Source organism: Coenobita brevimanus, chromosome 101 (assembly GCF_032717465.1).
Source record: "Coenobita brevimanus isolate Jiangsu-jjx chromosome 101, ASM3271746v2, whole genome shotgun sequence".
NCBI classification, from domain to species: domain Eukaryota; kingdom Metazoa; phylum Arthropoda; class Malacostraca; order Decapoda; family Coenobitidae; genus Coenobita; species Coenobita brevimanus.
This window is the reverse complement of record NC_137054.1, coordinates 66,377,629-66,400,128: the sequence shown is the minus strand read 5'-3', so window position 1 is coordinate 66,400,128 and position 22,500 is coordinate 66,377,629. Positions and strand designations below refer to the sequence as shown.

The 22,500-nt window shown below is 47.7% G+C and overlaps 1 protein-coding gene across 1 annotated transcript in view; it reads right to left on the bottom strand.

The window, feature by feature from the left end:
* LOC145415067 (cell adhesion molecule Dscam2-like) overlaps nt 1–22,500 on the bottom strand; it is a 70,752-nt gene that overhangs the window by 12,890 nt on the left and 35,362 nt on the right. Inside the window, exons 9-24 of the mRNA XM_080284481.1 lie at nt 22,001–22,140; nt 20,068–20,212; nt 17,657–17,919; nt 16,908–17,069; nt 14,812–15,096; nt 12,536–12,655; nt 11,995–12,165; nt 10,158–10,283; nt 8,389–8,553; nt 7,555–7,692; nt 6,549–6,751; nt 6,171–6,277; nt 5,609–5,787; nt 5,050–5,193; nt 3,474–3,626; nt 1,822–2,033 (exon numbers count right to left, since the gene is read on the bottom strand). Coding sequence (XP_080140607.1) covers nt 1,822–2,033; nt 3,474–3,626; nt 5,050–5,193; nt 5,609–5,787; nt 6,171–6,277; nt 6,549–6,751; nt 7,555–7,692; nt 8,389–8,553; nt 10,158–10,283; nt 11,995–12,165; nt 12,536–12,655; nt 14,812–15,096; nt 16,908–17,069; nt 17,657–17,919; nt 20,068–20,212; nt 22,001–22,140 — 2,713 coding nt within the window. The remainder of the gene's footprint in view (nt 1–1,821; nt 2,034–3,473; nt 3,627–5,049; nt 5,194–5,608; nt 5,788–6,170; nt 6,278–6,548; nt 6,752–7,554; nt 7,693–8,388; nt 8,554–10,157; nt 10,284–11,994; nt 12,166–12,535; nt 12,656–14,811; nt 15,097–16,907; nt 17,070–17,656; nt 17,920–20,067; nt 20,213–22,000; nt 22,141–22,500) is intronic.

Here is a 22,500-nt window from a genome sequence, read left to right as displayed (position 1 = left end):
TTAAGTGTCTATCCTGCTTCATTTATTCAGTTCGTACTCCCACTGCCACACCCACACCCGCAGACTGAGCCGCAATAACATGGTACAAGGTGAGTTTCTTGTGGAGAGTCAGCTACAGATCACACTGCATTTCAAAGATGTAAATTGTGTTAGATTTTCTTCTTATCGTGAGTGATGAGTAATATTCATGTTTTATTATTATTATTATTATTATTATTATTATTATTCACACAACTTGTCGACATGAATTCTAGTGAAGTGTGTTTGGTCTGTGTTTAACCTTTACTTATTACGTTCATCGGTGTTTTATTTGCGAAAGCCGCCGTACTGATGCTCCCGTTGGTCATTCGGTCACCTACTCCCTTCCCGAGTCCTTATGTACCCGTGCACTAGCTGTTTCGAGGTGTGTGTGTGTGTGTGTGTGTGTGTGTGTGTGTGTGTGTGTGTGTGTGTATTTTGTCAGGCAGAGTTCCCCCTCAGCTGACTGATATTGACGATCGTTAGCCAGAAAAAAATATTTGTGCGATAAAACAGGCAAAAATAAACAAACAATACTCTCTCTCTCTTCCTCCCCCCCACCCTCCCTCCCTCTCTCTCTCTCTCTCTCTCCCTCCCCCCCCCTCTCTCTCTCTAACTTTCACGACAATCAGACACACCTCCACCCACGCACCCACGCTCAATAACATATCATCATCATCATCATCATCATCATCATCCGGACCTCCTTTCCCATATATACTGTTAATATGTTAATAAGGGAACCCTACACATCCTCTATATGAAAAGCATGTACTTATTTCAGAGTCCACTAAACCCAACAGGGGACAAGAATGAGGGTTTTGGATGGAGAAGGGGTAGAGTTGGAATGAGTATTGGTGGAGCAGAGTGTGAATGACGGTGGGGGACTGGGGGTGTGGGGGCGAAAGATAGAGAAAAGAGAGAAAGAAATAAGAAAGAGAAAAAAAAGACAATGAGAAAAAGAGAGCACTGGGGATCACTGAAAAAAGGGAGATTTGAACAGGGACATAGTTCAAACGAAGCTAAGAAAAAGGAAAAAAGAAGAAATGGCTATAATGACTTTTCTGATTACTATGGCAACTAAATGGTCTTCACTATCTTCACTACCCTTTTAAATGGCAAGAGTTTCCTTCAGTAGGGGAACTTCGCTTGGTGGTAGGTAAAGGAGAATATTAATGTTAAGCTGGCCCTCTACATGGATGAGAGATGCAGGTGGCCTAAAGTGGGGAGAGAGAGAGAGAGAGAGAGAGAGAGAGAGAGAGAGAGAGAGAGAGAGAGAGAGAGAGAGATGGATACACCCTAAGACTGCGAGACAAGGAGCGGAAATAAGAGAAGAGAAAAAGAATGGAAGAAGAAGCACTCACATTAAAGACAGAGAGAGAGAGAGACAGAGAGAGAGAGAGAGTGTCATGATACAAAGATTACATGTCATACTGTGTCACATGGAAAAAAAAAAAAGACTAGTACATAATAGTGATAGTTTGGGGTGCAGGACTGTTTACTTTCTATAGGCGTAGTGTAGGATATATAAGGGTAGGCTGTGGTGGTAGGGTACTGTGGGTGTAGGTAAGGCAAGTAGTGTAATGTAGTGTTGTGTTGTGTAGTGTAGTGAAGTGTAGTGTTGTGTGTTGTGCTGTGTTGTGTTGTGTTGTGCTGTGTTGTGTTGTGTCGTGTTGTGTAGTGTAATGCTGAGTTGTGCTGTGTTGTCTTGTGTTGTGTATTGTAGCGTAGTGTATTTCAGGGTAGGTTATGCAGCCACCGACATGCTCTCCCTGCCTCCGTACCCGCTGACCTGTAGCTGACCTGGTGCGAGGTGTGTGGCAGGTCGTGCAGGGTGAGGTGGGTGAGATGAGGCTCCACACGCCTGCTGTGCGGCCCGCCCTGCCCACTGGCGCTCTCCCAGTACACCGTATACCTGTTGATACGCCCGTGGGGGTGGACAGGACCCGCCCACGACACCACCACCGCCCTCGGCCCTGACACCACCGCCTTCACCCGCGCAGGGGCCTCAGGAACTGGTGATGATAAGACATGGCCTCGTTAACCATTTGGCACCGTCCACACCAAATGCTTCCTGGCGCGTACGTGGAGTTTTGCATCAATATAACTCATTAAGGTTCCCGTCACCACCCGCCCGCGTCTAGTAGGGCCAAATGGATGGGTAAGAACGACACTCCCTCCCGCAACTGACCGCACCAGCAAGCAATCGGTGTGGACGTAACCGTTGTGAAAATCCTATTCTGCCTTTTATTTCGGCTAACATTAAAGAGTTACATTAGCGTCAGCACAAACTCTGAGCACTAAAATAATTACTATCGCTGTTAACATCTTTGTCAAATTTTACTTCAACTTGAGAGGGACGATTTTATTCAACTCATTAAAACTCACCGCAGTCAAAATGTCAGATCAGTTATTGTACTCCTCAAGCATGATAAACTATTTCAGTATCTAGCAGAGAATGGAGAGTGAGAGACTGACGAGGAGAGTGTATGTGAGTGAGGTGGAGGGGGGGAGAGGGTGGGGGAGGCCAAGGATGAGATGGAGGGATGGAGTGGAGAGGTATATGAGAGGGGGGGGGGTGAGCTGGGAGCAGGGCAGTGAAATGGCGGGGGACAGGGCGACATGGAGGCGATATGTGTGTGGCCACCCCGTACGGGATTAAGGCGTCTGGCAATAGATAGATAGAAGTATGGTGGAAGAAATTATATCTACTTGCAGAAGCCGTCTACCACGTACTGTAATTGAGTTATAATGAAGATACGACATATTTGGCTTGATCTGGTATCCTAACACCTCAAGAAGATCCAAGTCTAGCTTAAACTGCTGCATCATCATAATAAACACCATATCAGTCTTTGGATATATATTTTTTTCGTTTAAACAAGCATAATATATAATCCAGCAAAGAGGTGGTAGTTCATGCATTATTTCACGCTACCTATGGTGTTTCCCGCGTGCTGTGAGTGTGGGGAGAAAAACACAAAGGCGGAAAACTGACATCTCTCCATCTTTAACGCTGAGCTGTAACAAACGATTAACACTAGAAGGTGGTGCTAGTCACGAAGAAGTGGTATGTAGAGGATGTAGAGCCATAGTACTGTATTATTTTGCCACTGACCAACAGGAAAATGAGGTGAATAGTACGAATATCTCCACCACTCCTTTCACCTTAACTTGGCCCAGATTTTCGTCCTCTTGCAGCCTGTTTCACGTAGCTCAGTGGCAGAAAAGGCCAATGCCACGGCTCTACATCCTTTCCATGGCACTTCTTCTTGACTAGGATCATATTCTGGTGTTAATTGTTACAACTCAGTATTCAAGATCGAGAGATGGCAATTTTGGGCCAAGTTAGAGTAAACAGAGTATGGTTAAAGACAAAAGAGCCATACTTACTAGCAATTTTGGGCCAAGTTTGAGTAAAAGGAGTATAGTTAAAGTGAACGAACTCTACCTACCGTCCTGATCGGTGGTGCAGGTGATGGGCTGGGACGCCACGCCCTCCCCTGCCCTGGTGGAGGCGGCGACGGTGAGGCTGTAATTGGTCCACGGGGTCAGGTTGGTCAGGCTGGCTCGCTGATCCTCCGCCACTACACTGCCTCCACCTCCACCTTAGGGACGGCGTGTGATGGATTTATTTTACCCGGTATGAGAGTGAGGTGGAGGGGGAGGCCAAGGATGAGATGGAGGGATGGAGTGGACGAGTGGAGAGGGAGGGGGAGGCCAAGGATGAGATGGAGTGGACGAGTTGAGAGGTATATGAGAGAAGGGGGTGTGAGCTGGGAGCAGGGCAGTGAAATGGCGGGTGACAGGGCGACGTGGAGGCGATTTGTTTGTGGCCACCCCGTATGGAATTAAGGCGTCTGGCAACAGATAGATAGATAGATAGTTTTCTTTCATCTGAGGGAACCGGGCCACTTACAGAGCCTGAATATGTACTAAAATGCGATTACGTGAAATTTGATAAGCCTTTAGTTATAAGGAAGGAATGAGTCTCCTTGGTTACTAGTCAAATCCACCCTCCAATCTGCCTACCCCTGGCCATCAACTGAGCTGGAAAGGGTTAGGGATCTTTGTTATGAGGTACAATTAAGTCTCCTTGGTTACTAGTCACACCACCATACACTAATCTACCACACTACCACACAACCATACACTAATCTACCATCACCACCACACAACCATATACCAGAACCACCATCACCACACAACCATACACTAATCCCATCATCACCATCACACAACCATACACTAATCTACCACACCACCACACAACCATACACTAATCTACCATCACCACCACACAACCATACACTAGTACCATCACCACCACACAACCATACACTAGTACCATCACCACCACACAACCATACACTAGTACCATCACCACCACACAACCATACACTAGTACCATCACCACCACACAACCATACACTAGTACCATCACCACCACACAACCATACACTAATCTACCTCACCACCACACAACCATACACTAATCTACCTCACCACCACAACCATACAATACCATCACCACCACAAACCATACACCATTACCACCATCACCACACAACCATACACCAATACCATCACCACCACACAACTTTTCAAGACACCACTTTGTTACAGATGATTTTGGTAGCAATAAAGGAAGAGGGGGGGGGGAGCACCTTAGAGCAAGAGGGTGTAACAGACCTAAAATATATATATATATATATATATATATATATATATATATATATATATATATATATATATATATATATATATATATATATATCGTGCTTCAATAGGAAATAAGGGAAAGGCAGGGATATGGTGAAGGAGGAAGCGGTGTGTGTGTGTGTGTGTGTGTGTGTGTGTGTGTGTGTGTGTGTGTGTGTGTGTGTGTGTGTGTGTGTGTGTGTGTGTGTGTGTGTGTGTGTGTGTGTGTGTGTGTGTGTGTGTGACGGGAACGCTGGAAAGGCAAGATTGTGGTGAGGGAAGAAGGTGGTTTACGAGGTGTGTATGTGACGCGGCTGGTGTGTGACGTACCGTGGTGAGGCAGGGCGTGGTAGGCGAGGCGGTAGCTGGTGATGATGCCGTTCCTGTGTAGTGGAGGCGGGGCGGACCAGGTCACCACAAGGCTGGTCGAGGTCACACTCTCACACCTGACGTGACCTGGGCCAGCGCTCGGTTCTGTATATAGGAGTAAATAACATACAAGAGAATGTCAGGTGTAACGGGCAAAGTAATTCGCTAAGGAAGACGTTCTACGAAGCCTCCCACGCTAAAAAATAATGTCATGTGTAATATGCAGAGTAAATCGCTAAGGAAAAGGAGCCACGGAGCCTTCAATGACACTCAGAATAAAAGCCACTGTCACTACCATCCACCTAGCTAATGTTAAGTGCAAGTGGGCTACTTTTACTGTCTTGGAGGGTGGTAGAGAGGGATGCCTTCACGTGGTGCACCCATATAACATCCCTCAACTCCCTCCCTACCCACGAAAGGAGGACGGCAGACTGCAGGAAGAGGGCAATTTCAGTCTGCAGTCCACTGGGTTCACGTTCCAGACGAGCATGGGGATACTACTAACGCTACTACTACTCACTGTCCTGTAGTGTCGTGGTCAAGGTGGGGGGCGAGGCAGGTCCGGCGCCCCTGGAGTTAAAGGCCTGGAGAACAACGGAGTATCGGGCGTGGGGTCTGAGGCCGGAGAGAGTGGCCGTGGTCGCTCCTGCACCATCCACCCCCACTGTGGTGAAGTTGTACCCCCCACTCTCACCCTCACTAAGGACACACACACAAAAAATCACATTATTACTCTTCCCCTCTCGCTACAGACACGTCAAAGTCAAACTCTACTCTTCTCACTTCGACCTGATCTAAAATTGACTTATCTCCAGACGATTTATTTCAAGTAAGGAGAGATTTTTTTCATTTAAGTCATTTTGGGTTCAGTATATGCACAGTTGGAGGGCTTGCAGAGGTATGGCACACACACACACACACACACACACACACACACACACACACACACACACACACACACACGTACTGATCATTTTTCCACATGCTTACCTTTCGTCCTTGTAGCCGAGATAATGGAGGTATAGTAAACACATACACACACACACACACACACACACACACACACACACACACAAATTTACCTTTCGTCCTTGTAGCCGAGATAGTACCCCAGGATGGTGCCATGGGTGAGGTTGTCAGGGGGCGGCTCCCACGTCACCTGCAGCTCCGTAGCCGACACTGCCACCACCTGCACACACACACACACACACACACACACACACACACACACACACACACAGCACCCAGCCACACGGACACAAGGAAGAAAGGACAAAACGTATATTAAACTGAAGTACTAATCATGCACAGACTTGTAATAAAATGTAATTAGGATGTACACCACTTCCAAATGGTGATAATTATAGTGTACGGAGGTTACATAAACATTACAAAAAGGCATTATCTGTAGTACATGATAGTAGTTCACATACAGCATCAACATGAGGACTGTGACTGACCGTGATCGTCTGTGGGTGTCCGGTGGGCGGCTCCTCCTTCGTGGTGTGCCTGAGGGGCGCTGAGGGTTGGCTGCGACCTACTCTGTTCTCCGCCACCACCGTCAGCGTGTAGGTGGTGGCCGGCAGCAGTCCGTCCAGCCGTACCTGCCGCTGCTGCCCCTCCACCCTCACCTCCGTCGCCTCTCGCATCCCCCCAACCAACGCTGCAGGGACAACGATCAACACCCACACACCTTTCCCTCAATCTTCTCATTCACTCACGAACACCCACTCAATCCGAGCCTACACCTGTCATGGATACGCGAAGCACACATCCTTCCATATACACTATCATGTATGTAGGGCTTAAGCCAGTGGAGTTTGTAGTCTAACCCAGATTTTTACAGTATCAGATTTCTGAATTAACAAAGCATGAAATTTCAGAGGCAACGTGCAACTCTGAATAATAACAGAATTTGGTTTGACGGGGATAAGTTATATTTCAGAGGGTAAGAGTATTTCAGTATGGATACTTGAGTGCTTCAGCAGTGTCATATAAGATGTTGTATACGAAGATGTACCAGATTATAAACGAGTATCTTATCTTTGGTGTTCGGTGTCAAGGCTAAATTTACAAAGAGCCCGCATCAGGTCAGTAAACTATATGGTAAAGGCTCAGACACTGCTAGAGGTAGAACACGAGTGCATTTGGAAAAAAAAAAAAAAATCAAGTACACACAATATTCATCCAGGATTTTTTGGGAAAGTTATTAAATCTGCTACTCACAGACGTTACACACACCACACCTATCAAGAGCTGCCTAACCGTGAAAGTCAGATTCTAATTCTAACTTCACCTAAGAGGATAAGGTCAAAGGATACCAAGGTTAGGAGTGCAAGATATGGCTCTCGCGATTAGGTCTTGTTAGGTTGGGTCTGCATAATATCCATAAACAAGGCCGTGCAAATAACTAACCAATTACTAATACCGAAATCATTCCTGCATCACTGATTTATAAAGACTCACCCTCGGCCCCCTCGCTGTCGTAAGAGACGATGTAGTCGGAGATGGGCGCGTTGGAGTCCTCGGGAGGAGTCCAGGTGAGGGTCAGGTGACGCGACCCCTCCTCCCCCACCGTCAGGCCAGTAGGTGGACCAGGCACGTCTGAAGCAAAGGAGAGTTGGTGGTGATGTGGTGGGTGGGATCAGAGGCAGAATCAGGCACGTCTGGGGCAGTGTGAGTGGATGAGATCAGGGAGAAGGACTAGGCACGTCTGAAGCTTAGGAGTGTTGGTGGTGATGTGGTGGGCGAGAACAGAGGCAGAACCAGGCACGTGTGAGGCAGTGTAAGTGGGTGAGATCAGGGGGGAGAACAGGCACGTCTGAGGCAGTGTGAAAGGATAAGATCGGAGGTAGGATCAGGAACGCTGAGGACGATATAGGTGGATCAGATCATATGCAGAACCAGGAGCGTCTAAAGCAGTGTAAATGGATAAGATCAGATGCAGAAACAGGAACGTCTGACGCAGGTTATGTGGTGGGTTAGAGCAACAGGGGGCCAGGGCAGTGAATAGTGAGTGAATGAGTGTGTGGTCCATTTAACTGTGAAAACTTGGGTTAACTGCTGTTCTACCAGGTTTTTTTCCTTGCTCTCTGGACAGTATCTTACCCCATTCTTAGGCGGGAAAAGAAATCTGGATGATGATGATGATGATGATGACGATGATGATGATTATGGAGGAGGTGGAAGAGTAGGAGGAGAATGGTTGACGACGACGATGGCGATGACGACGATGATGATGACGACGATAATACGATGACGACAACGACAGAAATCAATGTGCATGGCGAGCTGACTCACCTTGAACGAGGAGATGGAAGTCGGCGGCCAGGGATCCGTGTGTGTTGGTGGCGGTGCAGGAGTAGGTGCCGGAGTCTGTGATGCGGGTCTGACGCACTGCGAGTTCTGACACACGACCATCCTCACTGCCCCACTCTGACACCTCGTACCTGGGGGTCGAGGGGACGGGAAGAGGGGGAAGAAGAGGGTTTAGACTGATGGACACGAGGGATGGATGGGGTGTGAAGTGGGGTGATGTATGGGGGTGTTAGGTGAATGATGAGAGGGTGTGTATGGTGGGGATGCTAGTCAGAGGGATGGAAAGATATAGATGTGGGATGGAACGAAGATATGAGTTAGAGGGATGGGAAGAGGATAGGACGTTGGGGGCATGATGGAACTATGGTGTGAGGTGGAGGGAACGGAAAGGGGTTATAAGCAGGTGGGGAAAAGGAAATGGGATGCGAGTTGGTGGGGGGAAGGGAAGGGGGTGAGATGTGGTGTAAAGGGAGTGGAAAGAGGGTGAGGTGGGTGGGGGCGGGGGCGGTTTGGGAAGGAGGGGTGAAATCAGGAAGATGGAATGGGAGGTGAGGCTTAGGGGGAAAGCTGAATGACGTGAGTGTGTAAAGTGCAGACTTCAGCAGGCAAAGAAGTTAAGATACAAGGAGAAGAAGAAATTTTACTGCAAGATCAATGTATGAGTGAGATGACACAGACACAAAATATATGGAAGTTTTTCTTTATTTGTTTTTCCTTCTTCTGTCCATCATCTGCATAAAAAAAAAAAAATGAAAATGACGCCAAGACACAGACAGAAACACAGATTAACTGCTTCACTTCTATGACGTCTCTCTCTCTCTCTCTCTCTCTCTCTCTCTCTCACGATTTTATTCAGCTTTAGGGAGACTTTTCAAAATGGAGACGTTCTGTACAATCTTTATTAATCCCAGTGTATATAAGATTTCCCACAGACTAAATATACATCGTCCTGTCAGTAGCAAGGATGGACTGGAGAAGAAGTGATAGTAGTGAAGGAGACAGAACAACACCTGGCCAAACCACTGAGTGTTAAGTTACAGGAAAGTGAGTTTGGATGCGTGAAAATATTGGATGAGAGAGAGAAAGAGAATGTGAGAGTTAGAGGGTGAGGATGAGAGGATGTGAGGCTGAGGGTGAGAGGAAGTTGGGTTACCTGTGTCCAAAAGTGACGGTGATAGAGGTAAGGGTGAAGGTATGGGGCGTTGTGTTACCTGTGTCCGGGGGTATGGGTGAGGGTGAAGGGTGTTGTTACCTGTGTCCGGGGGTAAGGGTGAGGGTGATGGGTGTTGTGTTACCTGTGCGTCCGGAGGTGAGGGGTGTTGTGTTACCTGTGTCCGGGGGTAAGGGTGGGGGTGAGGGGTGTTGTGTTACCTGTGTGTCCGGGGATGAGGGTGGGGGTGAGGGGTGTTGTGTTACCTGTGTATCCGGGGGTAAGGGTGGGGGTGAAGGGTGTTGTTACCTGTGTGTCCGGGGGTAAGGGTGAGGGTGAGGGGTGTTGTGTTACCTGTGTGTCCGGGGGTAAGGGTGAGGGTGAGGGGTGTTGTGTTACCTGTGTGTCCGGGGATGAGGGTGGGGGTGAGGGGTGTTGTGTTACCTGTGTGTCCGGGGATGAGGGTGGGGGTGAGGGGTGTTGTGTTACCTGTGTATCCGGGGGTAAGGGTGGGGGTGAAGGGTGTTGTGTTACCTGTGTGTCCGGGGGTAAGGGTGGGGGTGAGGGGTGTTGTGTTACCTGTGTCCGGGGGCGATGGTGAGTGGGGTGCCGTCCTTGGTCCAGGTGAGGGTGAGGGGGGCGTCTCCGTGTGCCTGGCAGGTCAGTCCAGCGCGGCCCCCAACCACCACCTGCTGACGCTGACTCCGCACGCTGAACCAAGGCGGCTCTGAGGCAGGTACACACACCCGCTTACTGCCTGCACACACACACACACACACACACACACACAACGTACTGAAGGTCTTAATAGCACCTGTGAAGTCGATAAAACTAAAAAAGGGACCTGGATTGTATATGTGACGGTTGCGTGACGTAGCCCAGGGGAAAATTTGGAGTAGGGAGCAATTTAACGTCTCTCTTGATGGCCCTCGTGTGGTTAATAGGCATCAATCAAAGCCATCATCATCCTACCTCCCCTCCCCCACCCACCAACACCAATCTGCAGTCCCTCGGCCCCTGTGTGTCTTCCGTTGTGAGTTCTTTTATGCTCCACTCCTTCCCCTCCCCTCTAGCCCACACCTCTCCCCTTGGCTCTCTACCTGTGTGTGTGTGTGTGTGTGTGTGTGTGTGTGTGTGTGTGTGTGTGTGCTGAAGAGATGTGGTATTAGTGAAAAAAAACTGTTCCCTGGCACACACACACACACACACACACACACACACGCTAGGGTACACGAAATGGCAGATGAATGTCAAGTGTGTCACATATATTTACAGTGTGGCACGAGACACTGACACGTACGGCAGCATATGGAAGAAATAATTCCATGATGTCCAGCTGTGTTCTATCATTTTCTATTACTATTTGTCTCAGAATTATAGAGCATAGAGCCAAGATGTAATGTTCCAGCAAACACTAAAGGAAAATTTGTCTTTCACCTCAGATCATCGTCAAATAAGAGATTAGCTTTGTATTATGTTTATTTCCATGTCTCTTTCCAGCACCACGTTCACTCGGCAGCACAAGTCCTGTCCTCTCTCTCTCTCTCTCCTGTGGTTATTACGTATAGTTAGCCTGCATCCCATGTTACAGAACGCAGTCAGCAACTAAACAGGAAGGCCAAACGTAGCCCATCTTCGCTATGTACTTCAAAAATCATCGCTGGAAACTGGGAGCGTGCATTTCACTTTGAGGTCTAAAGTCTAAGCATGTGGCCATAATTTTCAAAGAACGATGAGAGAAAAGCAGGAGAGATGAAAGATGAACGTAAAGAGACAAGGAGAAGAGATGAAAGACGAACGTAGAGAGAAAAGCAGGAGAGATGAAAGATGAACGCAGAGAGAAAAACAGAAGAAAGATGAACGTAGAAAGAAAAGCAGGAGAGATGAAAGATGAACGTAAAGAGAAAAGGAGAAGAGATGAAAGGTGAACGTAGAGAGAAAAGGAGATGAGATGAACGTAGAGAGAAAAGCAGAAGAGATGAAAGATGAACGTAGAGAGACAAGCAGAAGAAAGATGAACGTAGAGAGAAAAGCAGAAGAGATGAAAGATGAACGTAGAGAGACAAGCAGAAGAAAGATGAACGTAGAGAGAAAAGCAGAAGAGATGAAATATGAACGTAGAAAGAAAAGCAGAAGAGATGAAATATGAACGTAGAGAGAAAAGCAGAAGAGATGAAATATGAACGTAGAAAGAAAAGCAGAAGAGATGAAATATGAACGTAGAAAGAAAAGCAGAAGAGATGAAATATGAACGTAGAAAGAAAAGCAGAAGAGATGAAATATGAACGTAGAGAGAAAAGCAGAAGAGATGAAAGATGAACGTAGAGAGAAAAGCAGAAGAGATGAAAGACGAACGTAGAGAGAAAAGCAGAAGAGATGAAAGACGAACGTAGAGAGAAAACGAGAAGAGATGAAAGATAGTTAGCGACAGTGCTTACCATTGACGCTGAGACTGACAACTTTGGACAGGCCGGCGCCCACTCCGTTGTTGGCCTCACACAGGTATCGTCCCTCGTGCCGTTGCTCCGCCCGGCTCACCTCCAGCGTCCCGTTTTCAAACACCGACAGACCTCCTTCGCCACTCGACACAGCCACGAACTCCCCAGACACTGCATCGCCAAGAGTCACAAGGAAAACCATTTACTATACTGCTTTTACCCCACCCTCACCATTTCACACGGCCACGACATCACCAGACACTGCATCGCCAAGAGTCACAAGAAAAACCACTTACTATACTGCTTTTACCCCACCCTCACCATTTCACACAGCCACGACATCACCAGACACTGTGTAGTCAAGATTCACGAGGAAAAACGCTTACTCTACTGTTTTTCCCCTCACTTGGCCTACTGTAGATTTTCGCCACGTGAAATTAGGCCCAGATACTGAGAGCAAAGAAGTTACTGAGTCAGGGGGCAGGCAGTGATTTCAGCAGAGGTAAAAACAGCTGAACAAGGATGGGGGTTTGGCACTGACCTGTCTCCTTGCGCCAGGCCACTCCAGGGGTGGGGAAGCCCTTGGCCAGGCAGTGGAGGGCCGCGTTGCCACCCAGGGCCACGTTGGAACTGCTGGGCTCCACCATCCACGCAGGCGGCACTGTAGGAACCACAAGCTGTACACACACGCATTAAAAAGTTTCTCAAAAATTATAGTTTACAATCTTTCACAACAATACCTCACGTAAACAGAACAGGAGATCTGTTTGCGGCCACCCCTTATAGGACTGAGGTGTCTGGCAATAGATAGACAGACAGATAGTAAACAGAACGATACTGAACGCTTATTAAACACTATTTTTGTTATAGGAGACATATACCAACCATGAAAGAAAGAATCCATTAACTTATTACTGAAAATATCAATATGCGCAAGATTACAGCCATACCTGCTTCTACATTATACATAAAATCACACATCATGACTATATTTGACAGGAATTGTACCTATTTTGACCTGGAGAGATTAATCTACCTATAAAATTAATCAGATAGCTCTAGGTGTTTATCTTGGGCTTATTACGTATCTCAAAAATAACTACATGGCTTTGCTTAGAACTAGAGCGTCGGGGATGGGTTGAGATGGGTGGTAGGTGTGTGTGTGTGTGTGTGTGTGTGTGTGTGTGTGTGTGTGTGTGTGTGTGTGTGTGTGTGTGTGTGTGTGTGTGTGTGTGTGTGTGTGTGTGTGTGTGTTTTAAGGATGATGTGCCAGTATACTGTATACGTTTCCTGCTACTGTCAGACGATTTTACTCAGAGGATTTTTTGAACACGAAGGGGTTCTGATACAACAATTCCATAATCCCCTGACCACGAGAGGCCTTTCTGCAGCTGGGTAAAACCGTCTGGAGATACGTGGCATAGACGAATGGGTGGTGGTATGGGTGGTGGAGGGGATGAGTGAGATGCCGTGTGAGTGAGGGCACAGAGGGACAGTATCAGGGGAAGGGTGGTGCTTCGTTGGTGCCACACTGCTGTCGAGTCATGTCACTGCAGAATGGCTTAATGTCACTGCAGGACGGCTTGTCACTACAGAATGGCTTAATGTCACTGCAGAATGGCTAAATGTCACTGCAGGATGGCTTGTCACTGCAGAATGGCTAAATGTCACTGCAGAATGGCGTATTGTCACTGCAGAATGGCTTAATGTCACTGCAGAATGGCTTAATGTCACTGCAGGATGGCGTATTGTCACTGCAGAATGGCTAAATGTCACTGCAGGATGGCTCAACCCCGGGACACATTGCAGCCATAATACTGAGGCTTTGTTTAGGTAGCTGGGTTCAATTTTTAAAACCCTCAGCTGAGAGAAGTTTTACGTTTGTTCGGACAGTCGTTGGTGTATTAGATTTGACCAACACTTCTTCTTTGCATGGAGGCGATTTGTTTGTGGCCACCCCTTACGGAATTAAGGCGTCTGGCAATAGATAGATAGTCTGCTAGTTTGAAGTGCAACCAGGATATCAGAACTTGAACAGTGTGTAAATGGCTGGACTATTTCACTGGACATGCTACTGACAGGTCTCTCACTTTCATAACATTCCTTGCTCCTAGATCTAACCTCACTTCATCCTTATGTGCAAAAACAAAGGTCGTGATGATGATGATGATGATGATGATGATGGTAATAATGACTTCTGATATCTGTTACTTCCATCTTAAATGTTCGATACAAACTACAGCGTTATTTAAAATATATAAGTACCATACATGACATGAAAAAGGTGCCATATCCATAATGAATTGCTCAGAAGAAATGCCGTACAATCCTCAGTGCCAACAAGACTACATCTCTTTATCAAAATAAGCGTAGCCTTCTTCCCGCTTGACTGCTCGGTGCCACGGCCAGAGAGTCACCTGCAACGACACGGCTAGATTCTGTCAACTGTTTCGCCGCTTTAAGCCATCCTGCTGCGTTCAGTCACCAAGTCCGTCATGCTTGTAGGTCTAGGTGAGTCACTGATCACGGTAACCGGGGATACACTGTGTACAGTACATGGATGAAATAATACCTAACATTTCTAGGAAGGTTTGTCAATCTAATGGGTCACAGAATGGACAAGGCATGCAGTGACAGTATACAGATAAATGGTCAGTGTATCTTGTCTCTCATGTGTCAAGTTAGGTCAAGTCGATCATGTAGTATCAAGTAACTGCAGCGGGAAAGGCTACTCTGGATGTGTGGTCAGTGTCTAGCAGGGCCAGACAGGACATCACTTCCGTGGCCTTGTAACGGCAAGGTGGCGTGGCGGCCTACCGCTGACAGTCAGGCGGGCAGTGTAGGCGGCGGTGCGGGCGGGGTTGGTGGCAGCACAAGTGTAGTTGCCGGAGTGGTCGGCGGTGGCGCTGTCGATAACCAGGATGGAGGTGTAGGCGTCCATCTGGGATATTCGCAGGTCAAGGCGAGGGTTAAGCGGCTGCCCGTCCTTCTGCCAGGTGAGGGTGAGCGGCTGGTCCCCCTCCTGCACGAAACAGGTGGCCTGTGCCCGCATCCCTGCCCGGGTACCCTCAGGGAAGGACAGGCGAGCCAGTCGTGGTGGCACTGCAACACATACATGCACTCTCTCATACACACACAAACACGCGCGTCATATACCACTTGTTAATTGCTACAGGTTGGAGCCAACCGCAGAGGAAAAAAGCAAGAGGGATAGATTCTCAAGCAGGCAGGCTACAAAGGCGTAGCTCATCTTCACTTTCTATACACAAGCGCAAGAGGAAAGTGCTGGTTAGTGATATCAGCACTGGCGAGGCCACACACCAGCACAAAGAGTGAAAGTGAAACAAGACAGAACAGTCACGGTAAGTGTGTCACTAATACACTGTCACGCACAGCATACAGCACTTTATTATCCTGGAAGAAAACAGAGGAAGGAAGAGGCAACAATGTGTTGTTTTTGTGACTGATGCAGCTGGAGGTGGAGGTCGTGGTAGTGGTGGTGGTCGTGGGTGCGGTGAGGTGAGGTCGTACCGTTGACGGCGAGGGCAGCTGAGTGTGCCGCCTGGGCCCAGTGGTTGGCGGCGCGGCAGGTGTAGTTGCCGGTGTGGTGGGCGGCCAGGCGGCTGATCATGAGAGCGCTGGAGTAGTGGTTCATGCTGGACACTGACACACCATCGACCTCCTCCACACCCCGCCCGTCCTTCTCCCACGTGAAGGTGATGGGCGGGTCACCCTTGGTCATGAGGCAGGTCACGCCAGCACGGTCTCCAGCCTGTAGCCTCTCCTCGAAGTGAAAAGGCTGCAGCACAGGGGCCACTGCAACACAACCCCTGCCTCCACACCTGTCCTTACACCACTTACCTCATAACTACACACCTGTCCTGCCATCACTTACCACACACCTACAAACCTGTCCCTACTACCACTCACTACACAACTACACACCTGTCCTCTGCCACCATGTACCAAGCAACTAAAAACCTGTCCTTGCAACCGCTTACCACTCAACCACACACCTGTCCTCCGTCACCACTTCCACACAATTACACACCTACCCTCTGCCACCACTTACCACACAACCACACACCTGTCCTCCATCACCACTTACCACACAATTACACACCTACCCTCTGCCACCACTTACCACACAACCACACACCTGTCCTCCATCACCACTTACCACACAATTACACAGCCGTTCTCTGCCACCACTTACCACACAATTACACACTTGCCCTTCCACCACTCACCACACAACCACACACCTGTCCTTACCACCACTTACCACACAACTACAGGGTGGTCGATACTAACCAACTGTGTTTTGTGACTCTTATCTTAAAAATAATAATAATAATTCTACCCTCAAAACATGTAACTCCGAGGAACATGCAGAGAAATCCATCCATTAGTCCAAAAGTACAAAGAGTTACTTATCTGACTCAAGGTAGCATGCAAATATAGTTAGAAAATACATGACCTAAAGACTAGAACACATATAAAACTATTTCCCTGTGAGGTTATGTGTGATATATTTGAAGGTAATTTTTAGTGATGAGAGTATCCGTTCCTTCTCCCCACTCGCTGCTACCTGTCTGCCATACTTTCTCACGTTTTCTTGTTCGCCTATCCCATCCCTTACATAATCTTCATCTCTTACATATACTTCCTCTCTTCCTTATAATATTAAAAAATTGACCTACCCAGGACTGTTCCATACTCTGCCCTTTTCTTCTTCTATCTCATCCAATACACCCTCTTCCTCCCTTTCCTACAATAAAGAAAATCTACCCATGACTGTTCCATACTATCCTACTTTTTCTTCTTCCTCTGCCTAACCTCTTCCACTTTCCACTCCCTCCACCTTAAATACCCAGCTAACTAACTACTTAAATAAGGGATCCGTGACCTACCCATCACCCGAACGCTGAGTGTCTGTGTGTCGGAGCGCCCTGCCTTGTTCGCGGCGGTACAGGCATACTGGCCCCTGTCCGTGTCCCTGGTCACCTGCTCCACCACCAATGTACCGTTGCCGTGGACGCGCTGCCGGTGACTCGTTGGCAGCCTTACCCCGTCTGTTGGCAACGCAGCACCACCACACTGTTAACTCCAGTCCAGCACCACCACACTGTTAACCCCAGTCCAGCACCACCACACTGTCAACCCCACTCCAACACCACAACACTGTTAACCCCGTTCCACCACCGCCACTGTTTTTACCACAATTATCCCCAATGCAGCACCACCACACTGTTAACCTCAATCAAGCACCACCACTGTTTTTACCACACTTATCCCCAATCCAGCACCACAACACTGTTAACCCCAATCCAGCACCACCACACTGTTAACCCCAGTCCAACACCACCACACTGTTAACCCCAGTCCAACACCACCACACTGTTAACCCCAATCCAGCACCACCACACTCTTAACCCCAATCCAGCACCACCACACTGTTAACCCCAATCCAGCACCACCACACTGTTAACCCCAATCCAGCACCACCACACTGTTAACCCCAATCCAGCATCACCACACTCTTAACCCCAATCCAACACCACCACTCTTTTCACCACACTGTTATCCTCAATCCAACACCACCACCCCCTTAACCCCTTACAGCAAGCGATTTAATTACACAACAGCAGGGATACATTACCTTTCGTCCACGTGATGTTATGTATGGGATATCCCGACACAGGGCACGTGACGGTGAAGGTCTGCCCCGCCACCGCCGATACCTCATCCATGGGACGCACGTGAGGAGGGCCGTACACATTCAGGCGGGCGGAGTGCACGATCTTGCCCGCGCTGTTATCCGCCGTGCACGCGTACGTCCCGCCGTCCGTCACGTGCACGGAGGTGATGTTGACGTGGCTGATAACGTCACCCAACGCCGACACGTACTGGCCCTTCAAGTACCTGTAATAACACCGTCACAACTACTGCGTTACGTCACTGCTACATCTTCACTACTACTAATCTCCACTGTGTTACGTCACAACCACTACTGCGTTACGTCACTGCTACATCTTCACTACTACTAACCTATACTATGTTACTACCACTACTGCGTTACGTCACTGCTACATCTTCATTACTACTAATCTCCACTGTGTTACGTTACTACCACTACTGCGTTACGTCACTGCTACATCTTCACTACTACTAACCTATACTATGTTACTACCACTACTGCGTTACGTCACTGCAACATCTTCATTACTACTAATCTCCACTGTGTTACGTCACAACCACTATTACGTTACGTCACTGTTACATCTTCACTACTACTAATCTCCACTATGTTACGTCACAACCACTATTACGTTACGTCACTGCTACATCTTCACTACTACTAATCTATACTGTGTTACGTTACTACCACTACTGCGTTACGTCACTGCTACATCTTCACTACTACTAATCTATACTGTGTTACGTTACTACCACTATTACGTTACGTCACTGCTACATCTTCACTACTACTAATCTATACTGTGTTACGTTACTACCACTATTACGTTACGTCACTGCTACATCTTCACTACTACTAATCTATACTGTGTTACGTTACTACCACTATTACGTTACGTCACTGCTACATCTTCACTACTACTAATCTATACTGTGTTACGTTACTACCACTATTACGTTACGTCACTGCTACATCTTCACTACTACTAATCTATACTGTGTTACGTTACTACCACTATTACGTTACGTCACTGCTACATCTTCACTACTACTAATCTATACTGTGTTACGTTACTACCACTATTACGTTACGTCATTGCATCTTCAGTATTTTTACACGTTCACTACTACTACTACTACTACTTGACTATGTTACGTTAGGGTACTCTTACGTCTTCACTGTTACGTTACCACCACTACGTTACGTTACTTTCAAGTCCACTACCACGACATAACCTGATCCTAGCAACATATTCGTCTATCTATCTATCTATCTATCTATCTTCTATCTACAGCCAGGCACCTTAATCGGAGAAGTGGCCACAAACAAATCACCTCCACGTCACCCTGTCCTCTCACCATCAGGCTGCCCCATCTCCAACACACACGCTTCTCCCTCGTACACCTCACCATCCCTTCCATCTCATCCTCGGTCTACCCCTCCTCCTCCCCCTTTACTTTCCTTCACATACCTCTCCACTCCATCCCTCCATCTCATCCTCGGTCTACCCTTCCTCCTTCCCAATCCACCTCACTCACACACACTCTCCCAGTCAATTCACGCTAAATCGTAAATGCGGCTCCATTCACTCGCAAACCCTAAGCACCAGCGTAACGTGCAATCTGTGTGTGTGTGTGTGTGTGTGTGTGTGTGTGTGTGTGTGTGTGTGTGTGGACGTCAGGAGCCATCTCATAAACTCACAATATTACCCGCGCTTCGCTGTTCCAACCGCCACATTATCCCAAGCCGTGATGCATGATGTCATTACTGAAGTTTGCTGTGGTCGGGATGTCAGTGTGTAGTGTAAGTAACCCACAGTAATCCTATTTATTACCACAATACCCAAACTAAGCCGCGAGATGCTCCTTACCTGGTGTTTCCCCCACCGGAGTGCACTACATGTAAGGAGTGGATGGTGATGATTATTTTTTTTAATGTGAGGAAGAAGGAACCAAAGGCCATGAGTCCGCAATAACTGTTCCCTCCAACAGAAAAACAAAATACAAGAGAGAGCCAAATTCAAGATCCGTTCATTTCGAGATGCCTGGACACACTGCATCTGAAAGACTGGAGATCATAGGAAGCAGGAAATACAGACAGAGGGAGACAGTTCCAGGGATGGATGATGATAGTGATGATGATGATGATGATGATGATGATGGTGGTGGTGATGAAGATGATGATGATGATGATGATGATGATGATGATGATGATGATGGTGGTGGTGGTGACGATGATGATGTGATGGTGATGATGATGGTGATGATGATGATGATGATGATGATGAATGAGCTGTGGCAGTGTAGGGAGTGACCTGTGACCTGTGGCAGTGTAGGGAGTGACCCGTGACCTAAGGGGGCGTGGATACTGACCTGAGGGAGTGCGGTAGGGGGAAGCCGTCCAGCGTCCAGGTGATGTGAGGTGTAGGTGTACCGGTGGCGATGCACTTAAGGGACACGGCTGGACCTGGCTGTAGTGTCTGCTCGATGAAGCGGTACACTAGACGGGGCGCAGCGGCTGTTACGGGGGAGGAGAGGCACAGCTGGTTATTTACAGTTGGTTATTTGAGGAAGACACAGCTGGTTACTTGAGGCAGACACAGCTGGTTATTTACAGTTGGTTATTTGAGGAAGACACAGCTGGTTACTTGAAGCAGGCACAGCTGGTTATTTACAGTTGGTTATTTGAGGAAGACACAGCTGGTTACTTGAAGCAGGCACAGCTGGTTATTTACAGTTGGTTATTTGAGGAAGACACAGCTGGTTATTTGAGGCAGGCACAGCTGGTTATTTACAGTTGGTTATTTGAGGAAGACACAGCTGGTTACTTGAGGCAGACACAGCTGGTTATTTACAGTTGGTTATTTGAGGAAGACACAGCTGGTTACTTGAGGCAGACACAGCTGGTTATTTACAGTTGGTTATTTGAGGAAGACACAGCTGGTTACTTGAGGCAGGCACAGCTGGTTATTTACAGTTGGTTATTTGAGGAAGACACAACTGGTTATTTGAGGCAGACACAGCTGGTTATCTGAGTCAGGCATAGCACGTTATTTTAGGCAGACAGGTGGTTATTTGAGGCAGGCACAGCTGGTTATTTGAGGCAGGCACAGCTGGTTATTTGAGGCAGGCACAGCTGGTTACTGGAGGCCGTACGTGTCACCTGGGAGGCTCTCTGGGGTCCATATTTACATCGGGTAAGGACGCTCCCTAACACCTCTTCCTTTGCGATTCATTTTTTGATATGGCTGGTTGGTAGCAATTTGTATGTCAGTTATGTTGAAATTGGTGGTATTGGAATGATTTAAATGACACAGAGGAGGAGAAAGGGGGTATTAAGCAAAATAAATCGCTTAGGAAGAGGTGTTAGGGAGCTTCCTCAAATCGACATATATACGGGCCCAGTTTCTCTTCCTCAGCTACTTCAAATATCAGTTTTTTATAATTCGTTGTGCTATCTATCTATCTATCTTTTTTTTCGACATGTGCACCAATAACAAACAAGGATATATTAACGTAGCGATAAATTAATTAGTAAAAGGTGTTAAGAAGCCTCCAGAAGCGACACGAATTCCTGTTCTAGTGTTAGCAATCATAATAACAGAGGAATGAACGCACTGGGTAACACTGTATGAGATGCGGAGAGGAGCAGTGTCTCATAAAGCTCACTGAAAATCCAAGCTCCTCTCACTGGTATGGTGTCACTTCATCCTTTGAGCCTCAACAGGTCCAAATGGTGATCTATCTATCTATTGCCAGACGCCTTAATCCCGTAAGGGGTGGCCACAAACATATTGTCTCCATGTCGCCCTGTCCCCCGCCATTTCATTGCCCTGCTCCCAGCTCACACCCCCCTCTCTCATATACCTCTCCACGCCATCCCTCCACCTCATCCTTGGCCTCCCCCTTCCTCCCCCCCCCCTCCGTCTCACTCACATACACTCTCCTCGTCAGTCTCTCCCTCTCCATCCTCTCCACATGATCTAAACTATGCGTAAATTAACAATAGTCCAGAGTGAACCTGAATTTTTTGATTAATGCATGAAGAGTGTGAATGAAAACAGCTGTGATGCAATGTATGTTGATAGTAACGTGAAATAACACACAAGAGCAAGTACATCAGTAATAAGCAAAATAAATCTCCAAGGAAAAGGTGCAACGAAGACTCCTATGCTACGCCTCTAAACTCCCCTCCCATCTCCCGAAAGAAGGATGGTGTGGTGCAGGAGGGGAGCGTCATCCTGCAGTCCACTGGTTCATATGACGGGCCCTGGGTTGTGGCTGCTACTACGGCCTCCTGACTCACCTCCAAGGCTGACGTGGGCGTGGGCGTGGGCGTAGTCGTTCCCGTAGGTGGCTGCACACTGGTAGATGCCCGCGTCAGTTGGGTCCACGGGGGTGATGTGTAGGGTCTCCCTGGGTCGAAGCCTCACGCGGCCACCGGATCTGGAGACAAAACACCCACACCACAAGAATAAAACATACACACACACACACACACACACACACACACACACACACACACACACACACACACACAGGTATTCCACTTCCGTACCCTGCACCGCGCACTACGAGATGCAGCCAAACATAATGGGGAGAGGCAAAACACGTTCTATCATCGACATATGGTTTAGAATTTACCGTTTATTCGTACAGTCAAGAGCTTCACTACACCTTCGCAAGTCGAGTTTTAAGCATTCGATCATAATATCTAATGTTGCAGTATTGAAAATGAGGTGTGGATATGGTGGCAGTGAGTTAAACTACCAAATAGCACAGATAACATAACGAGGGGGCAAAGGA